The 13,053-nt window shown below is 51.7% G+C and overlaps 5 protein-coding genes across 5 annotated transcripts; 4 read left to right on the top strand and 1 right to left on the bottom strand.

Annotated features, from left to right (window-relative positions):
* Positions 1-2,807: 2,807 nt before the first annotated feature.
* J4E82_003553 (uncharacterized protein) lies at positions 2,808-5,129 on the top strand (the record flags this gene model as incomplete). Its single annotated transcript, XM_051729838.1, has 4 exons — positions 2,808-2,830; positions 2,881-3,257; positions 3,305-4,533; positions 4,584-5,129. The coding sequence occupies 4 exons, from the start codon at positions 2,808-2,810 to the stop codon at positions 5,127-5,129; spliced, it is 2,175 nt and encodes a 724-aa protein (XP_051590512.1).
* Positions 5,130-6,746: 1,617 nt separating this feature from the next.
* Positions 6,747-7,771, bottom strand: J4E82_003552 (uncharacterized protein; the record flags this gene model as incomplete). The annotated part of the gene is made up of 2 exons (XM_051729837.1): positions 6,747-7,685; positions 7,742-7,771. The coding sequence occupies 2 exons, from the start codon at positions 7,769-7,771 to the stop codon at positions 6,747-6,749; spliced, it is 969 nt and encodes a 322-aa protein (XP_051590511.1).
* A 669-nt stretch (positions 7,772-8,440) lies between these two features.
* On the top strand, positions 8,441-8,810 carry J4E82_003551 (uncharacterized protein; the record flags this gene model as incomplete). The annotated part of the gene is made up of 2 exons (XM_051729836.1): positions 8,441-8,587; positions 8,646-8,810. 2 exons carry the CDS (start codon positions 8,441-8,443, stop codon positions 8,808-8,810), a joined length of 312 nt encoding a protein of 103 aa, XP_051590510.1.
* Positions 8,811-10,006: 1,196 nt separating this feature from the next.
* Positions 10,007-10,573, top strand: J4E82_003550 (uncharacterized protein; the record flags this gene model as incomplete). The annotated part of the gene is made up of 2 exons (XM_051729835.1): positions 10,007-10,235; positions 10,350-10,573. The coding sequence occupies 2 exons, from the start codon at positions 10,007-10,009 to the stop codon at positions 10,571-10,573; spliced, it is 453 nt and encodes a 150-aa protein (XP_051590509.1).
* Positions 10,574-11,007: 434 nt separating this feature from the next.
* Positions 11,008-12,857, top strand: J4E82_003549 (uncharacterized protein; the record flags this gene model as incomplete). Its single annotated transcript, XM_051729834.1, has 3 exons — positions 11,008-11,202; positions 11,251-11,506; positions 11,560-12,857. The coding sequence occupies 3 exons, from the start codon at positions 11,008-11,010 to the stop codon at positions 12,855-12,857; spliced, it is 1,749 nt and encodes a 582-aa protein (XP_051590508.1).
* Positions 12,858-13,053: the final 196 nt, after the last annotated feature.

The following is a 13,053-nucleotide window of genomic DNA, read 5'->3' as shown; positions in this document are numbered from 1 at the left end:
TCCGCGCGTCCCGCTCCCGCCAGCGATGGCCTGTCAAAACCAGTGTCTTGGTGACATGGATTACCCTCGTCGTAAAATGTCGATCCCAGGATTTTGGGTGTTAGGGCTGTTAGGGCTGAAGATGAGCGGCTGGGTTCGGGGCAGTTGTTGGATGTCTTGAGTTAATGAATGACACGTCATGAGGCTGAAGTTTGTTCGCTGGCTCGACGCTGTGCTGTCGTTCGCGGTTGCCAAGTATAGTATGCCTGAGGGTCGAGCTGATGAGGGGTAGTTTCCTCTTCTTGCTGCTCAGGTGTTCTCACGTCCAGTGAAATGCGCCTCCATAGTAGGTCCACATGTCGAGATCTAGAGCCATGGCGAGAACAGTGTCTATCATGACGTACGAGGGGCTGTCGTGAGATCGTTTCGCAGACTTGGAACCTGTTACTTGCAAAATCTGCAGTGCACGGTTTGCGTCGTCTTCGATCATATGTGGTCGCAATATCGCGTCCGTAACCCTTGCTGTGGTAGGTGTAGGTTCCGCAAACGATCAATGTTGCAAGGTTGTTTGGTGATGGCGATATCGTATCTTGATTCTGTATGTCCACCCAAGTTTCATGGTGCTTGCGATTGGATGTGACGAATAGAACAGACTGGCAGCTGGAGGTCATCGGATCTTCGAAGATGGTAGTCACACCGAGTAGCTGTGGAATGGTTCAGTACCCACCAAATATGCACGCGTTAAAGGTAAACAAGGGGGTCGAGCAGCTACTTCGATTGGCGGAATAGCTATCAATTATTATGGTGAGTTCTTCCGAATCGAGTTCGTTCATATCATGCGCGATGCCCCTCCAAGCCACATCACTTACGTGCTTGCAGGTCCTTCCTTGTAGCGCATCGTCCGCTTCGGTAGACGCCACACGGAACCCGAGGCAGCACTGTGGAGTTCATGCTTCGAACGATGAGAAGATTGCAGGTAGCCTGGGTAGTCGGGTTCCGGTGGCAAACATATGTTGTTGACAAATATGTGGGGAATTGGTGGTGGTACAGGACTGAGGCATTCAAAGTAGCGAGTCCATGGGTCAGGGCAAGATTGCTACGAACCGCTCCGCGGCCTCGTGATGTCAAGGCAGATACTCTTTTTGAACGTCGCCAAGTCATGGGAATATTGAATTCTGAGAATAAAGAGTCCTAACATCTGAACTAGCAGGTGATTTGTCGATCGGCCGCTGTCAGTTGTCATCCTGACTCAATGGACAGTGCAGAAGCTTGTCATCGCTTGCACCGTGCTATGGAACTGCACTCGGCTGACGAGTTGCACATGTTTCTGTTCCGCAAAGATAACACCATGCCGAGCAGAACGGAATGAAGTGGCATCGCTTCGGTCATGGGCAGTTGACGATGCCACTATTCGGCGATAACACGGTGCATCTGGGCAGTAAATTGCTGAAAGCGTCGACGTCAAGTGGAAATGCGGCTACAACTCCGCTGCGCGACACAACCGAGCGTCCGTGTCGGCGAATCAATCCAGAAAAAACCGAGAAATGTGTTGATGGTGCGGTACACGTTGCGAGCAGAGTGGGTCTCAGGTTCCCCTGGACGTGTGTCAAGAGTGTTTCGGACATGTCGCGACGCGGTAAAGAGACGTGGGCCAGTTGGAAGCGAATGCTGACTCATCCCCACCCTCACCAAACTACGCGCCACACGCGATGATACACCCCCCACCCTCCCAATCAGCTGCTCCGTGCCATCAGACTCGCTCTCGATTGAGACAAAACTTTTCCAGCTATGATGAAACTGGATGGTTAAACCCTGGTAGTGGAGTTGATACAGCGGGAAGTTGCGTATCTCATGGCCAACCTCTCCCATCACTCCATCCTTCCATAAACGACATGCACCATCCCGTTCGAGCGCTGAAACTCGAGTCCGAGTTGGAACCAGTGTTGGGATGCCCTTTTCTCTGAACTCATCGACCAACAGCTCCCTGTCAGCATGTGGTCACCATGGCCGTGGCAGCGCAGTATCCATGTTAACAGCTCGGCCTCAATAACATGGGGCACTTGGTGCGCAGCCCTGAGGAGCCTCTCCGAGCCAGCCGAGAGGATCATGGAGACAACGACTGGTGCGACCGTTCAAAGTGCGTCTAATCGCCTTTTGGCATCCCAGCAGCCTTGCGCCCGGTCCACCACCCGCTACACCATCCCCGCCAGACTCTCTTTTGGGTGAACGCTTCTGCTGTGGCCGTTCCAGATCACCTGCAGCCAAGGCGCGTCGCGACACTTCTCTCAAACTTGCGCCCAAGCGGTTCCGTTGCGTCAATCACAGAGACCATTGCTCTTCGTTGTTCCTTCTCGGATGTTGCAACCCCCGTGTATACATCATATAGCCTAGCAACCCCTCCAACCGCCTTTCCTGCTATTTGGCCCGTCACTCTTTAGGATCCTGCCCAACTATCTTCATATACATTTCTTTCATTTGGAGCGGGCTCCATCCGCGCTGGCTGCGTTGAGAACTTTGTTCTCGTACACTCTTTTGAGAAGCTTACATACCATTCGGCGCCACATTTGCTCAGCCATAGTCGCACGCGCTATCGCTCGATACATTCATTTGACTGCAGCCTTCTACTTTCGTTACCAGTGTAAGTTTTTCCGATCTGTCATTGCTCCTTTGCGCTGCAGCATATCCTGGCTTGGCCGTCGCTAGTCCAGCACTATCATGTTCAGCAACTCGGAACAATATGGAACGCCTAAACAGTCACTTACCACATTGCAACGCAGACTACTTCCAGACCATCGTTAAGGTCGTTGTATATAAGGACGAAACTCAAGATGGAATTCAATGCGGTTCAACAGTAAGCATTCACGATGGTGTAGAGCCTACGCAGACTAATCGTCTTCATAGATACCGCCCGTCACCTAATCGACAGTACGCTATGGGATATTCCTCATCTGCTCCGGGAATGCAAACGATGTATGCATACGGAGACCTTCAACATAGTCAGCAACATCATCAACATCAACAACAACAAGGCATGCAACCTATGTCCAGACCGTCGCCACCACAGCCCACGTGGGCTGTGCCGCAGACCCATTCTTCGTACTATGCTGCGCCGCGCGGACCTACTGTAGGCGGGAGGGAAGACCAGCAGCAATTTATGGGAAGACCAGACATGATGACGTCGCAGCCGACTGCTACGACTGGTGGTATCTACAGCAGCTCTATGAATGCCCCGCAATCACTGGCAACAACGAACTACTTTCCCAACGTCATCGACACAAGTAAGTGTCTTCAGAAGCAAGCATGTATGCAGTGCTAATGAGTATAGGTCCATGGGGTCAGAAAGTATGTGAAGAGCTAGAGTCTTTCCCTGCTCTGGATTCGGACGTGGCCGACTTCAGCCATGGTATGATGGGACACGACGAGAACACTCCGATAATCGACCTACGCCAGTACAACAACATGGGCCAACACGAACACGAAAATATGGCACAGTTCAACCCAAATTCTACTCGACGAATGTCTGAGTCTTCCTTCTCGATGTCGAGTACAGGCGGTGTGCTGCCGGAATCGGCAGCTTACGAAGAGATGGGTTCGTCCGAACCAGTTTCATATGCGTCTGAGTATGATACATGGAACCAAGCGGAGCAAAGTGCCAGTCATCTTCTATCGCCTCTTGCGTCACCACGGCGCCCGCAGTATGACGGGGTTGTTCGCAGCGGGAGTCGATCCCGCACATCACCAGCATCGCATGGCAACATCCGCTCATCGCCGTACACACTTGACAGTAACAGATTCAAGAGGTGGTCTACTGGACAAGCGCCAACATCGACTCCGAACAACTCGCGCCCAATGTCACAAGTCTCGGATCGCTACGCGCCGTACGGCCCCCGGATGAACCCGCATCACTCCATGCCCGCCTACCCTCCCAGTGCCTACAACAATTTTGGATTGCCGACTCAAAATGTGCTGTACTCGCAAACTCCTCCATCGCATCCCAACAGTCAGCCGTTCTTCGCGCCTCAAGATCAACAGCAGTTCCATCTCGAAGTGCCCAGGCCTTTACCTTCTCAGGGCCTCTTCCGTCTGCTCCAAAGTAATGCCGATCGTCATGGAGGCTGTTCATCTCACTTTGCAGATCTCTCAGACCCGCCGGATCTGTACTCGTCTCTGCACGAGGAAGCGTTGAACCCACCAGAATCCGATATGAACCCTTCGGACCCAGACCTCATCCCACATGAGCAGGATCTTCGCTTTGTTGGCGATTTGTACACTCCACGATGGGTACGTGGCCATGGCAACAAACGAGAAGGCTGGTGCGGTCTATGCAAGCCCGGCAGATGGCTTGTCCTCAAGAATAGCGCTTTTTGGTACGACAAGTCTTTCACTCATGGTGTTAGCGCAGCCACCGGTGCGGCATTCCAGGGCCCCCAAGACACACGCCGGACGGAAGGCAATCTTGACGTATGGGAAGGGCTTTGTGGAAGCTGCGGTGAATGGATAGCGCTCGTCAGCAACAAGAAGAAAGGAACGACGTGGTTCCGGCATGCATACAAGGTAAGATGGTATTCCTTACGTCGCATTCTGTGGTGCTAACAACGACACAGTGTCACACACACCCCAAAGTCAAAGATGGGCCCAAACGCCGCCGTGAGACACAAGCTGGACGCGTCCGCGCGGCATCATCCGCTTCAGCTACGTCCTCGTCGTATCCGATCAAGCAAGACCTCCCGCAAGCAGACTCAGCATCTCACCGTCATTCCACGCCAACACCGATACCCGGCAGCTCGTCTCTCCAGTCTTACGGCATGTCAAGCGGGCCGTCTTCCATGCCAACCTCGACACCAACATCGACACCGCAAGTCAACGCCTCATGCAATCCTAGCAGTACAGCATACCCTACACCAACCTCTGCAACGCCCACGATGCATTCGCTCCGAACCCCTACAGCGACATCGTTTGGTGAGACATACGGCGAGCCTTCCAACAGACACGAACCTGTGGTTGGCATGTTTACAACGCCGTTACAAAGCTTGTCGAGCTTCTCCGGTCACCAGTATTCACCGAACCTCTCGCATCAAGTTAGCGAACCTGAGCTCGTTGGTATACGAACAACGACCACGGCACTCAACTCGATCGCGAGCATGATTTGAGTCTGTTAGACGACTCCTAGACATTCTTTCACAAGCAACCATTGTGGGCTAAGTTTTAGTGGGCGTTACCGGCGATGGGTCACTGCAACGGCGGAGTAGCATGAAAAGGTCACCGTACAAAAAGCGTTGTATGGGTTCTCGTTTTTGATCGTTTTTGCACTTTAATCTCGCGTCTTTCCCACCCCTTTCCAGCGTTCTTGTCTATAGCGTTCATTTCTACAGCGTCGTTTCCGTTGCGCGCGAGTTCTATCGATTGCATTGGGCATATCACGAAGGAACGACATCCAGCATTTTCAGTAGCATCGCTTTCCATCTTTCTCCCACTCACACACTAGCGATATCCCCCTTTACCACGTAGGTAGACCTTGGTAGTTATAGACTTGCTTCTGCAGATTTGCAAACAATTCAACAAAACATTGGAGAGTATCCATTCACGAAACTGTTGAACCTCTTCTACTTCACTGCGTGATACTCGAAACTGCTGAACACGCTCTTTTTGGAAACCGAAAAGAACCATTAGGCTCGAGCGGGAAGAGCAGCGGGAAAAGCAGCAGGAAAATCAAAAGACGGATACTAAATTGATCTGCAACGGGTAAAAGCAAAAAGATAGATCTACAATCCTCTCACACAACCGTCCCAGCACCGAGCCACACCGAGACACACGCACTGCCACTTCATCCCCAACCACCCATAACACCTCAACCACAGTCACGAAAAGTACAACGTATTCCCAACAACATATCCGCTCCATTCCGCCCATCACAACTGCCGGACGAAGAATACTCCAACTCCCGCACATACCGTGTTTCAGCATTCTTGCCGTCTAGTCTCAGGTTTTGCAGCAACCCGAAACTGAGGCTGTGACTTGTGAGGGTCGTCCATGGAACACGTAGGGCGTGAGGCTGTGTAACATGGATGAGGCTTTTCGGACTCATGGCCGTAGTTGGTCGTTGGATGGATAGGTGGGGTGGATCTGGTGGGAAGAGAACCGAAGTTGAAGCTGAGACTGTTCACCGCAAAGGTGGAGAAACATGTGATATTTTTGGTCATGGATCGATGTGACAACGTTTTTGACTTCAGTCGTCGGCTTACACTCCTTCTTGATGGTGTCATGGGGTCTGTTAGAGCACCTCCCCCCGACCCTCCCCATCCTAGTCTTCCCTTGAGCCCCGCATCTCGGCGTCCCTCATCACGAGTCACGCCGTTCCTTACATGATCCCGCAAACCTTCCCACCACAAAGTAAATTACTCATGCGCTCCGCTCCTCCCGGAAGTCTAACTGACGCGCTCACTTCGCATTCCTGGATCGCATACCCGTATTCTGAGGCCAGTGATCCACAAGGTCCAGGCGTTCCGAACGGGATCTACGACGTGGCGTAATCGGCATATGCACAACATAGCTTTGATCGGTGAGAGTGCTGTATGAAGGACTGCCAGACTTCTGTTCAAGGAAGGAAAGGGGGCAAGGGGGGTATGTGGGGAAGGAGAGATCATGCGGGAAGAGGGGACACGCTTTGGGAAGGCACTACAATTTGGGGAGGAGGTGGGTGCTGGGGTAGATGATATGCGATGCAATTTAAGTGAGAAGGCTGGGCGCGAGACTTTGGGTTGTAAGTGTTACGATGAACAACCGCATCCGGGTTTGCCATGGTGTTTGAAGTCGTGGTAAGCCGTGCTTACGACAACCTCAACTGACTCTGGGGTAAGTCCCATTATACTGTTTGCGCTCCAGTCTTTGAAAGGCTTCGAGGCTTCCAGTGTCTTGTCGTACAGCACACTTCGTTCAAGCAGAAACATTCCAGAATCGGGGAACCCCTTCTCAATCCTTTTCTGACCTTCAACAATACACTCTTCGACGTCGTAGTTTCCTACAGTGAACTCGTGACCCATCGCTTTCTCAGCAGATCTCAGAACCTCGTTGGCAGATGTTATCATACCAGCAGCGTATATATACTGGTTCTTGATCTCGTCCCAGTGTTGTATGGTGCGAACGACGATTTGTCCTACTCTTTCTAGACTAGAGGCTGAGAATGGTTCGGTGCCAGTACCGTGGATAGTCGCACTATGCCATTCCATGTCGAAACCCATGTTGCCGCTGATAAGCTGGGTGTCGAGCGTGTATCCTGTCGCGATTGCAGTCCACTCAAAGTCTGGATGGTCTTTGGGTATTTTTTGGAGATGGGCAATGACTTTCGCTCGTCCCGCATATTTTGGGATGCGCCCTCGTATGTGCTCGTTCATGCTGTCGTGACTGAACTCATCAGGAATGAAGCGTTTGACACCCGCCGCGACGGCGGCATCGATAATGCGAATCTGTTGATCTGAATCACCGCCTGACATAGTGCTTATGACAAGATCTTGTCCCGCCATGGCTGATTGTAGTGAAGTCGACGTGTAATCTGACTTCTGATGCTGAACGTCGGAAGGAGAGACATGAGGGGGGAGACTGAGAGTTTGTGAAGGATATGTGAGTACAGTGACTTGATATTCTGCAGTACCAGGCTTGCTGTATTGTGGGAAGATGGCGTTGATGATGGAAAGGCATAGTTCCCAATTCTACTCGTCTTGTCAGCGAAGTGGTGACGGTTGGTAGTCTCGTCGCTTCTCTTTACCCCTAGTATCATGACTTTTTCTATTGCCATCTTGTATGATATGAATTGTTATAGGCCGATTTGCGACGATTGCTTCATATGTCCAGCATGCTGCGTGCGTCCTTACATGTACTGCCCACCCCGCACTTGACGCGGTTGAAAGGAAGAGCCAACACTAGCTCATTTACCATGTTAGGGGTGATTGACAACGAAGCTATACAGCACTGAGATGCAGATGCAGACAAATGTCACAAATTACCTCTACACCAATGATCATATGTCGACCAATGTGCCAATCCGATGTCAGTCTTTGTGCAAATTCACAAGGGCTGATCTGGCGCACTATAGCCCGTTGCTGTAGACAGAAAGAGGCGTTTGCATAGCCGGGGCAGGCGAGCTTAGAGTATGATAAGAGGCGTAATAGTTCACAGTTGATGGAAGGTAGTCGTGGGGAAGATGCGGAGAGCTGGCGGGACAAGAGGGCGTAGCGCCAAGCCCTCTGCACGGACGCGGCAAGTGCCGGGATCGCAGCTGTGCGAGCTTTTGCGGACGACGATAGCAACACCACCAAATCCCCCGCGACCGCAACACCATCTCCGCTCATCTCCCCAGGCTTCGGATCCCTCGTCCAGTGCGTCAATTTCCCCTCCGAAAGCTCTCTCGCGGCCAATTGGACCTCCACAGCAGCGCGCTGACCCGCAAAACTACAGGTAGCCCAACATGAACGCCGCACGCTTCCTCCGCCCCTTCTCCAGGGCCGCCGCTGCCCGCGCGCCCATGGCTGCCCGCCCATCCGTTGCCGCCATGGCGCGTCCCGCTCTCCTCGCGAGCCAGAACAAGAAGACCGAGGTTGGCCCACAGCAGATGGTGAGATGGATTGGACATGGCAAAGACGGCCAGACAAGGAAGCTAACACAAGCGATAGACCGTCCTCAAGTCGGCCATGCCCCAGCTCATTCCCTTCTTCTTCGTCAACGAGACCACCGTGGCCTTCATCCTCCTGCCATCGCTCATCTACGTCTTCTCCAAGTACATCCTTCCCCAGCGTGTGCGCCTGTTCGCCGCCCGTCTCTTCATCAGCAAGTTGTAAGCGAGGGGACTGGAACAACAAGAAAGAGCGGATGACACTGTACAAGTAGTGGGAATATGCTCATAGACAATTGAATGGCATTGCACGAAGGAATGGTGGTTCTTTTGTGAAGCGCTGACTGCAGTAACACTTTCCTTGTTCTTAGGGACTATTCTACACTCTTGTAGCACACGGATTCGACGGACTGAACCATTGGACCAGGTACAGTACACGGGGTACTCTTACGGCAACAGTCATACATTGCTTGACGAAAGTGGGGCTTACCGAGACGGTTCATATGGACGATCAGATTTCCCTCCGTCACCAGTCTTCTCGGCTCTCCCTCCCCGAGATGTTTTTTCTCCGTACGTTCTACTTACAGAAAAATGATTGCGATTAGTTGTGGGGTTCCCTCCAGGAGTGATGCACAGCCACAAAAACATGACAGTCGACATATCCGATGACCAATCTATACGCGGCCTTGCAGAAGCAGCTTCCCTTACTTTTACTATATTTATAACACGTGGGGTAGGCAGCTAAGCTTCTCACATGCGAAGATACCTACGTGTACGCTATCTCCAAGTCTACCCTATGTGTCTATACGATCTTTTGAGTTGGTGTTCGGTTTGTGTTCAACTGTAGCGAGATGAGGCTAACCATGCATTCGAGTCCACAGAACACCCATCTCCAGGTATGGCGGCCCTTTTTCTTACTCTCATCTCAAATCCCCCTCTTGGCTTTAGCATTTTTACTTCTTCCTTACACTAGCCAACAAACACTGTCGATCGACATGATGCGCAGTAATTGAGGCTCTGGAAGAGCGAATCAAGAGATTGCCTCGGATCACCTGCTACCAATCTCTTGGTCAGTCCGACATAAGACCGCACAGCCGACTGATCTGGCATACGCATGCACGTTTCTGTCATCCCCCCATGTTGTTTCTCTCGATCCTGCAACACTTTCAGCGAATAAGGATCTAACTCAACGAGGTGTACTGTACGATGTGCAACCATATATGCAAATGTTATGCAGTAGAGTGCAGATGCAGGAACCCTTGACATGGCAGGTTTCCAAGAGCGGGAAAGACCTGACCGCGCGGCGTATACGTCGGCATAACAAGACATCGTGGGATCCGAGGTAGGTATAAAGTCATCATGGCTCAGCTGTAGCAGGTATCCAGTTATTCCAATTCCAGTACTTCTGGCAATCCTTCTACTATGAGGTGCATCATTCTCGCCACTGTCCTCGGCCTTGCGTCGCTCGCCGTATCTGCTCCTGCAGCACTTGTTTCGCGCCAGGCGTCTCTCGAGCAGGTCACAGACAGCTATATGTTCGACATTTCCATCGACGAGTTCATCACAAACCGCAATGCAAAGAACCCTCCTGAGTTAGATTGGTCCAGCAATGGGTGTACTGCGAGTCCAGATAATCCGTTTGGATTTGACTGTATGTTCTCATATCTCCTACCTCTATCCTCATCATTATTCCATCCCCTCTTTTCCGTATTTCATCTAACGAACGCTCCATCTCTTCTTCTCATACTAATACACATGCTTACAGTCATAAACTCCTGCTACCGCCACGACTTTGGCTACCGTAACTTCAAGGCGCAAAACCGCTTCGAAGCAAACAAGGCGCGAATCGACGATAATTTCAAAACGGACATGTTCAATCAGTGTGCGAATGAGTCAGCCAAGGGTCCGTGTGAGGCTACTGCTACGCTGTACTATGAGGCTGTTAAGGCGTTTGGGAGGAGGGATTTAGAGACGGCGGAGGCAGAATGATTGCTACGAGTCTGAACGTTTCGAGATGAGCTATCAATGAACAACATATCAGATACCAGAGCTGAAGTACGTACGCATGATGCCATTGTGTATTTCTTGGTATCTTCACGTAAACTAAAGGACTCTAAAAGTGTTTGGTTCTCAGTTTGTTGGTAGACGTGTCTTATCGATAAGACGCAGCATCCTCGGCCATTTCCCATCTGGGCGTCGATCTCCAAGCCCTCGTCATCCCATCAATTGATCAGGGTCCAAGTCCCTATTCAAAACCGCTATTAACCTAGGCCATATCCCGTCTTACACCTCCAGAAACCTCGCCATGTCTCACCCTGAACATTCTAGTCATTCCATCCAAATCCGACACCCTCGACCGAGGTCATCCGAAGTCGCAGACCCTGTGATGCGTCCGCGTGGGCTGATTCTTGGCGCCCGACAATATGGCCGATGAGTACGAGCTCGCTGCAGCTCCTGGTTCCTCAGCTTCAGTAAACACAACAATGCCGCCGGAGGAAGCTGAGGAATTACATGGCGTGGATGCGCGATTGCATAAGAGCACGCTGAGAAAGTTGGACTGCTTGTTACTTCCGTTTCTGGCGCTGCTGTTCTTGTTTAATGCGCTCGATAAGTCGAATGTAGGTACCCGCGACTCAAAAAGAAAAGTTTATGCTAATCCGGTTCAGATTGGAAATGCAGAATCTGCGCACTTTACGGCGGATGTCGGACTAGATAAGGGTGCGCTGAACACCGCTGTCGCGCTCTTCTTCGCCTTCTTCGTTGCATTACAACCCGTCGGCGCGGCGCTGGGAAGAAGATATGGCATGGTGCTCTGGGTACCTAGTTGCATGATTCTTTGGGGAGTATGCACAGCGTTGCATGCGTGGGTACGGCATAGATGGCAGCTTTATACGTTGCGCATACTCATCGGGTGTCTTGAAGGTATGGATAGCATCCTCGGAACATTATAAGTACAGCGCTGACATGATGGCTAGCGGGATTCTACCCAGTCACTGTCACATATCTCTCCCTCTTCTACACACGCTTCGAGTTCGGCAGACGGCTCTCATTCTTCTACGGTCAGGCAGCCGTCGGCGGTGCTCTCGGTGGCCTTATAAGCTACCTTGTCTTCTCCCACTTCGGAAATGATGAGGAAGGCTCGGACAAAGATTGGCGACCGTGGCAGGTGCTGTTTCTACTTGAGGGCACACTCACTATCGTTGTGGCATTCATCGGATACTTCTGGCTACCACACAGCGTAGAGACGGCATGGTTTCTAACACCTGAGGAACGTCAGTATGCATCGGCGCGTGTTGTGAGAGATCGAGACATACAGAATGCGCCTGCGGCCGTTCAAGAAGACGAGCACGAAACGGAAGATACCTACGACGAGGAGTCCCGAGGCCTTCTTGACTCGTCCAAGCATTCGGCCTCCACAATCACACCAACACGACAACTGGTGGACGACCGTGGACTCAGTCCCCACGATATATTATCCGCAGTCTTCAACACCAAGATTTGGCACATTCTAGCCTGTAATGTCCTGTCCGCCGTCCCGGTCTATGCCTTCTCCGTCTTCCTCCCGCTCGTACTAGCACCTCTGACCGAGGACGCGAACCCTGCGCTCATCAACTTGCTCACTGCACCGCCACATATTTGTGGAGCCATCGTACTATACTTCGCCGCCAGCTATAGCGACAAGCATCGCATACGCCTCAAGCCGATCATGTTAGGTCTGCTCATCATGGTAGCGGGTTTGATTCTCGTGGTTTTGCTCCCAAGCTCATGGGCAGTACCCCGTTACATCGCCCTCAACATTCTCCTCTCTGGCACCTACATTGCTTCCCCGCTTACTGTAGCCTGGATATCTGGTAACACACCATCGCCCGGCAAGCGTGCATTGCTCCTCGGTATCAATGGCTGGGGCAATCTTGCTGGAGTCATCTCAGCTATCTTGTTTCGACCAAAATATGCAGCGGGTGGCTATATTGTGCCTTTTTGGTGGACACTTGCGTCTGTTGCATTAGCGGCGTTTGGATATGTGCTTTTCTACAGACGCTTAAAGCACGAGAACGAGACAAGGCAGGGAATTCTGCGCAAGTGGAGTGAAGATGACGTTGAGGCAGAGAGAGTGCATGGTAGAGGACCGCTACCGCAGCAACAGCAGTGGCTGAGGAGAGCTATCGACGTGACGCGGTCACATGCGAAGCTTGCCTCGATTGGTGATTGGCTTGAGCAGGCTGTACGAGGCAGAGAAGGTGACGATAGACTTACGTTTGTTTATGGACTTTGAGGCGAAGCAGCCTTACACCCCACATCCTGACTTTAGAGCAGTCTGAAGCGCTATTGAAGCGATTCAAGGCACTAATGTCACCGGTTCTCAGCCGCAGCTGAGGAGCAATTGACTTATAGCACGGCAAAAAAGAAAAGAAGTTACTCGCTCTTTTCGTCTATGACTTGACTCTACTTCATCTCGAACGGCAAATGAC

The sequence above is a fragment of the Alternaria postmessia genome (genome assembly GCF_024291825.1).
Source record: "Alternaria postmessia strain BMP 2775 chromosome Unknown scaffold_15, whole genome shotgun sequence".
NCBI classification, from domain to species: Eukaryota; Fungi; Ascomycota; class Dothideomycetes; order Pleosporales; family Pleosporaceae; genus Alternaria; species Alternaria postmessia.
This window is presented reverse-complemented; position numbering and strand designations above follow the sequence as displayed.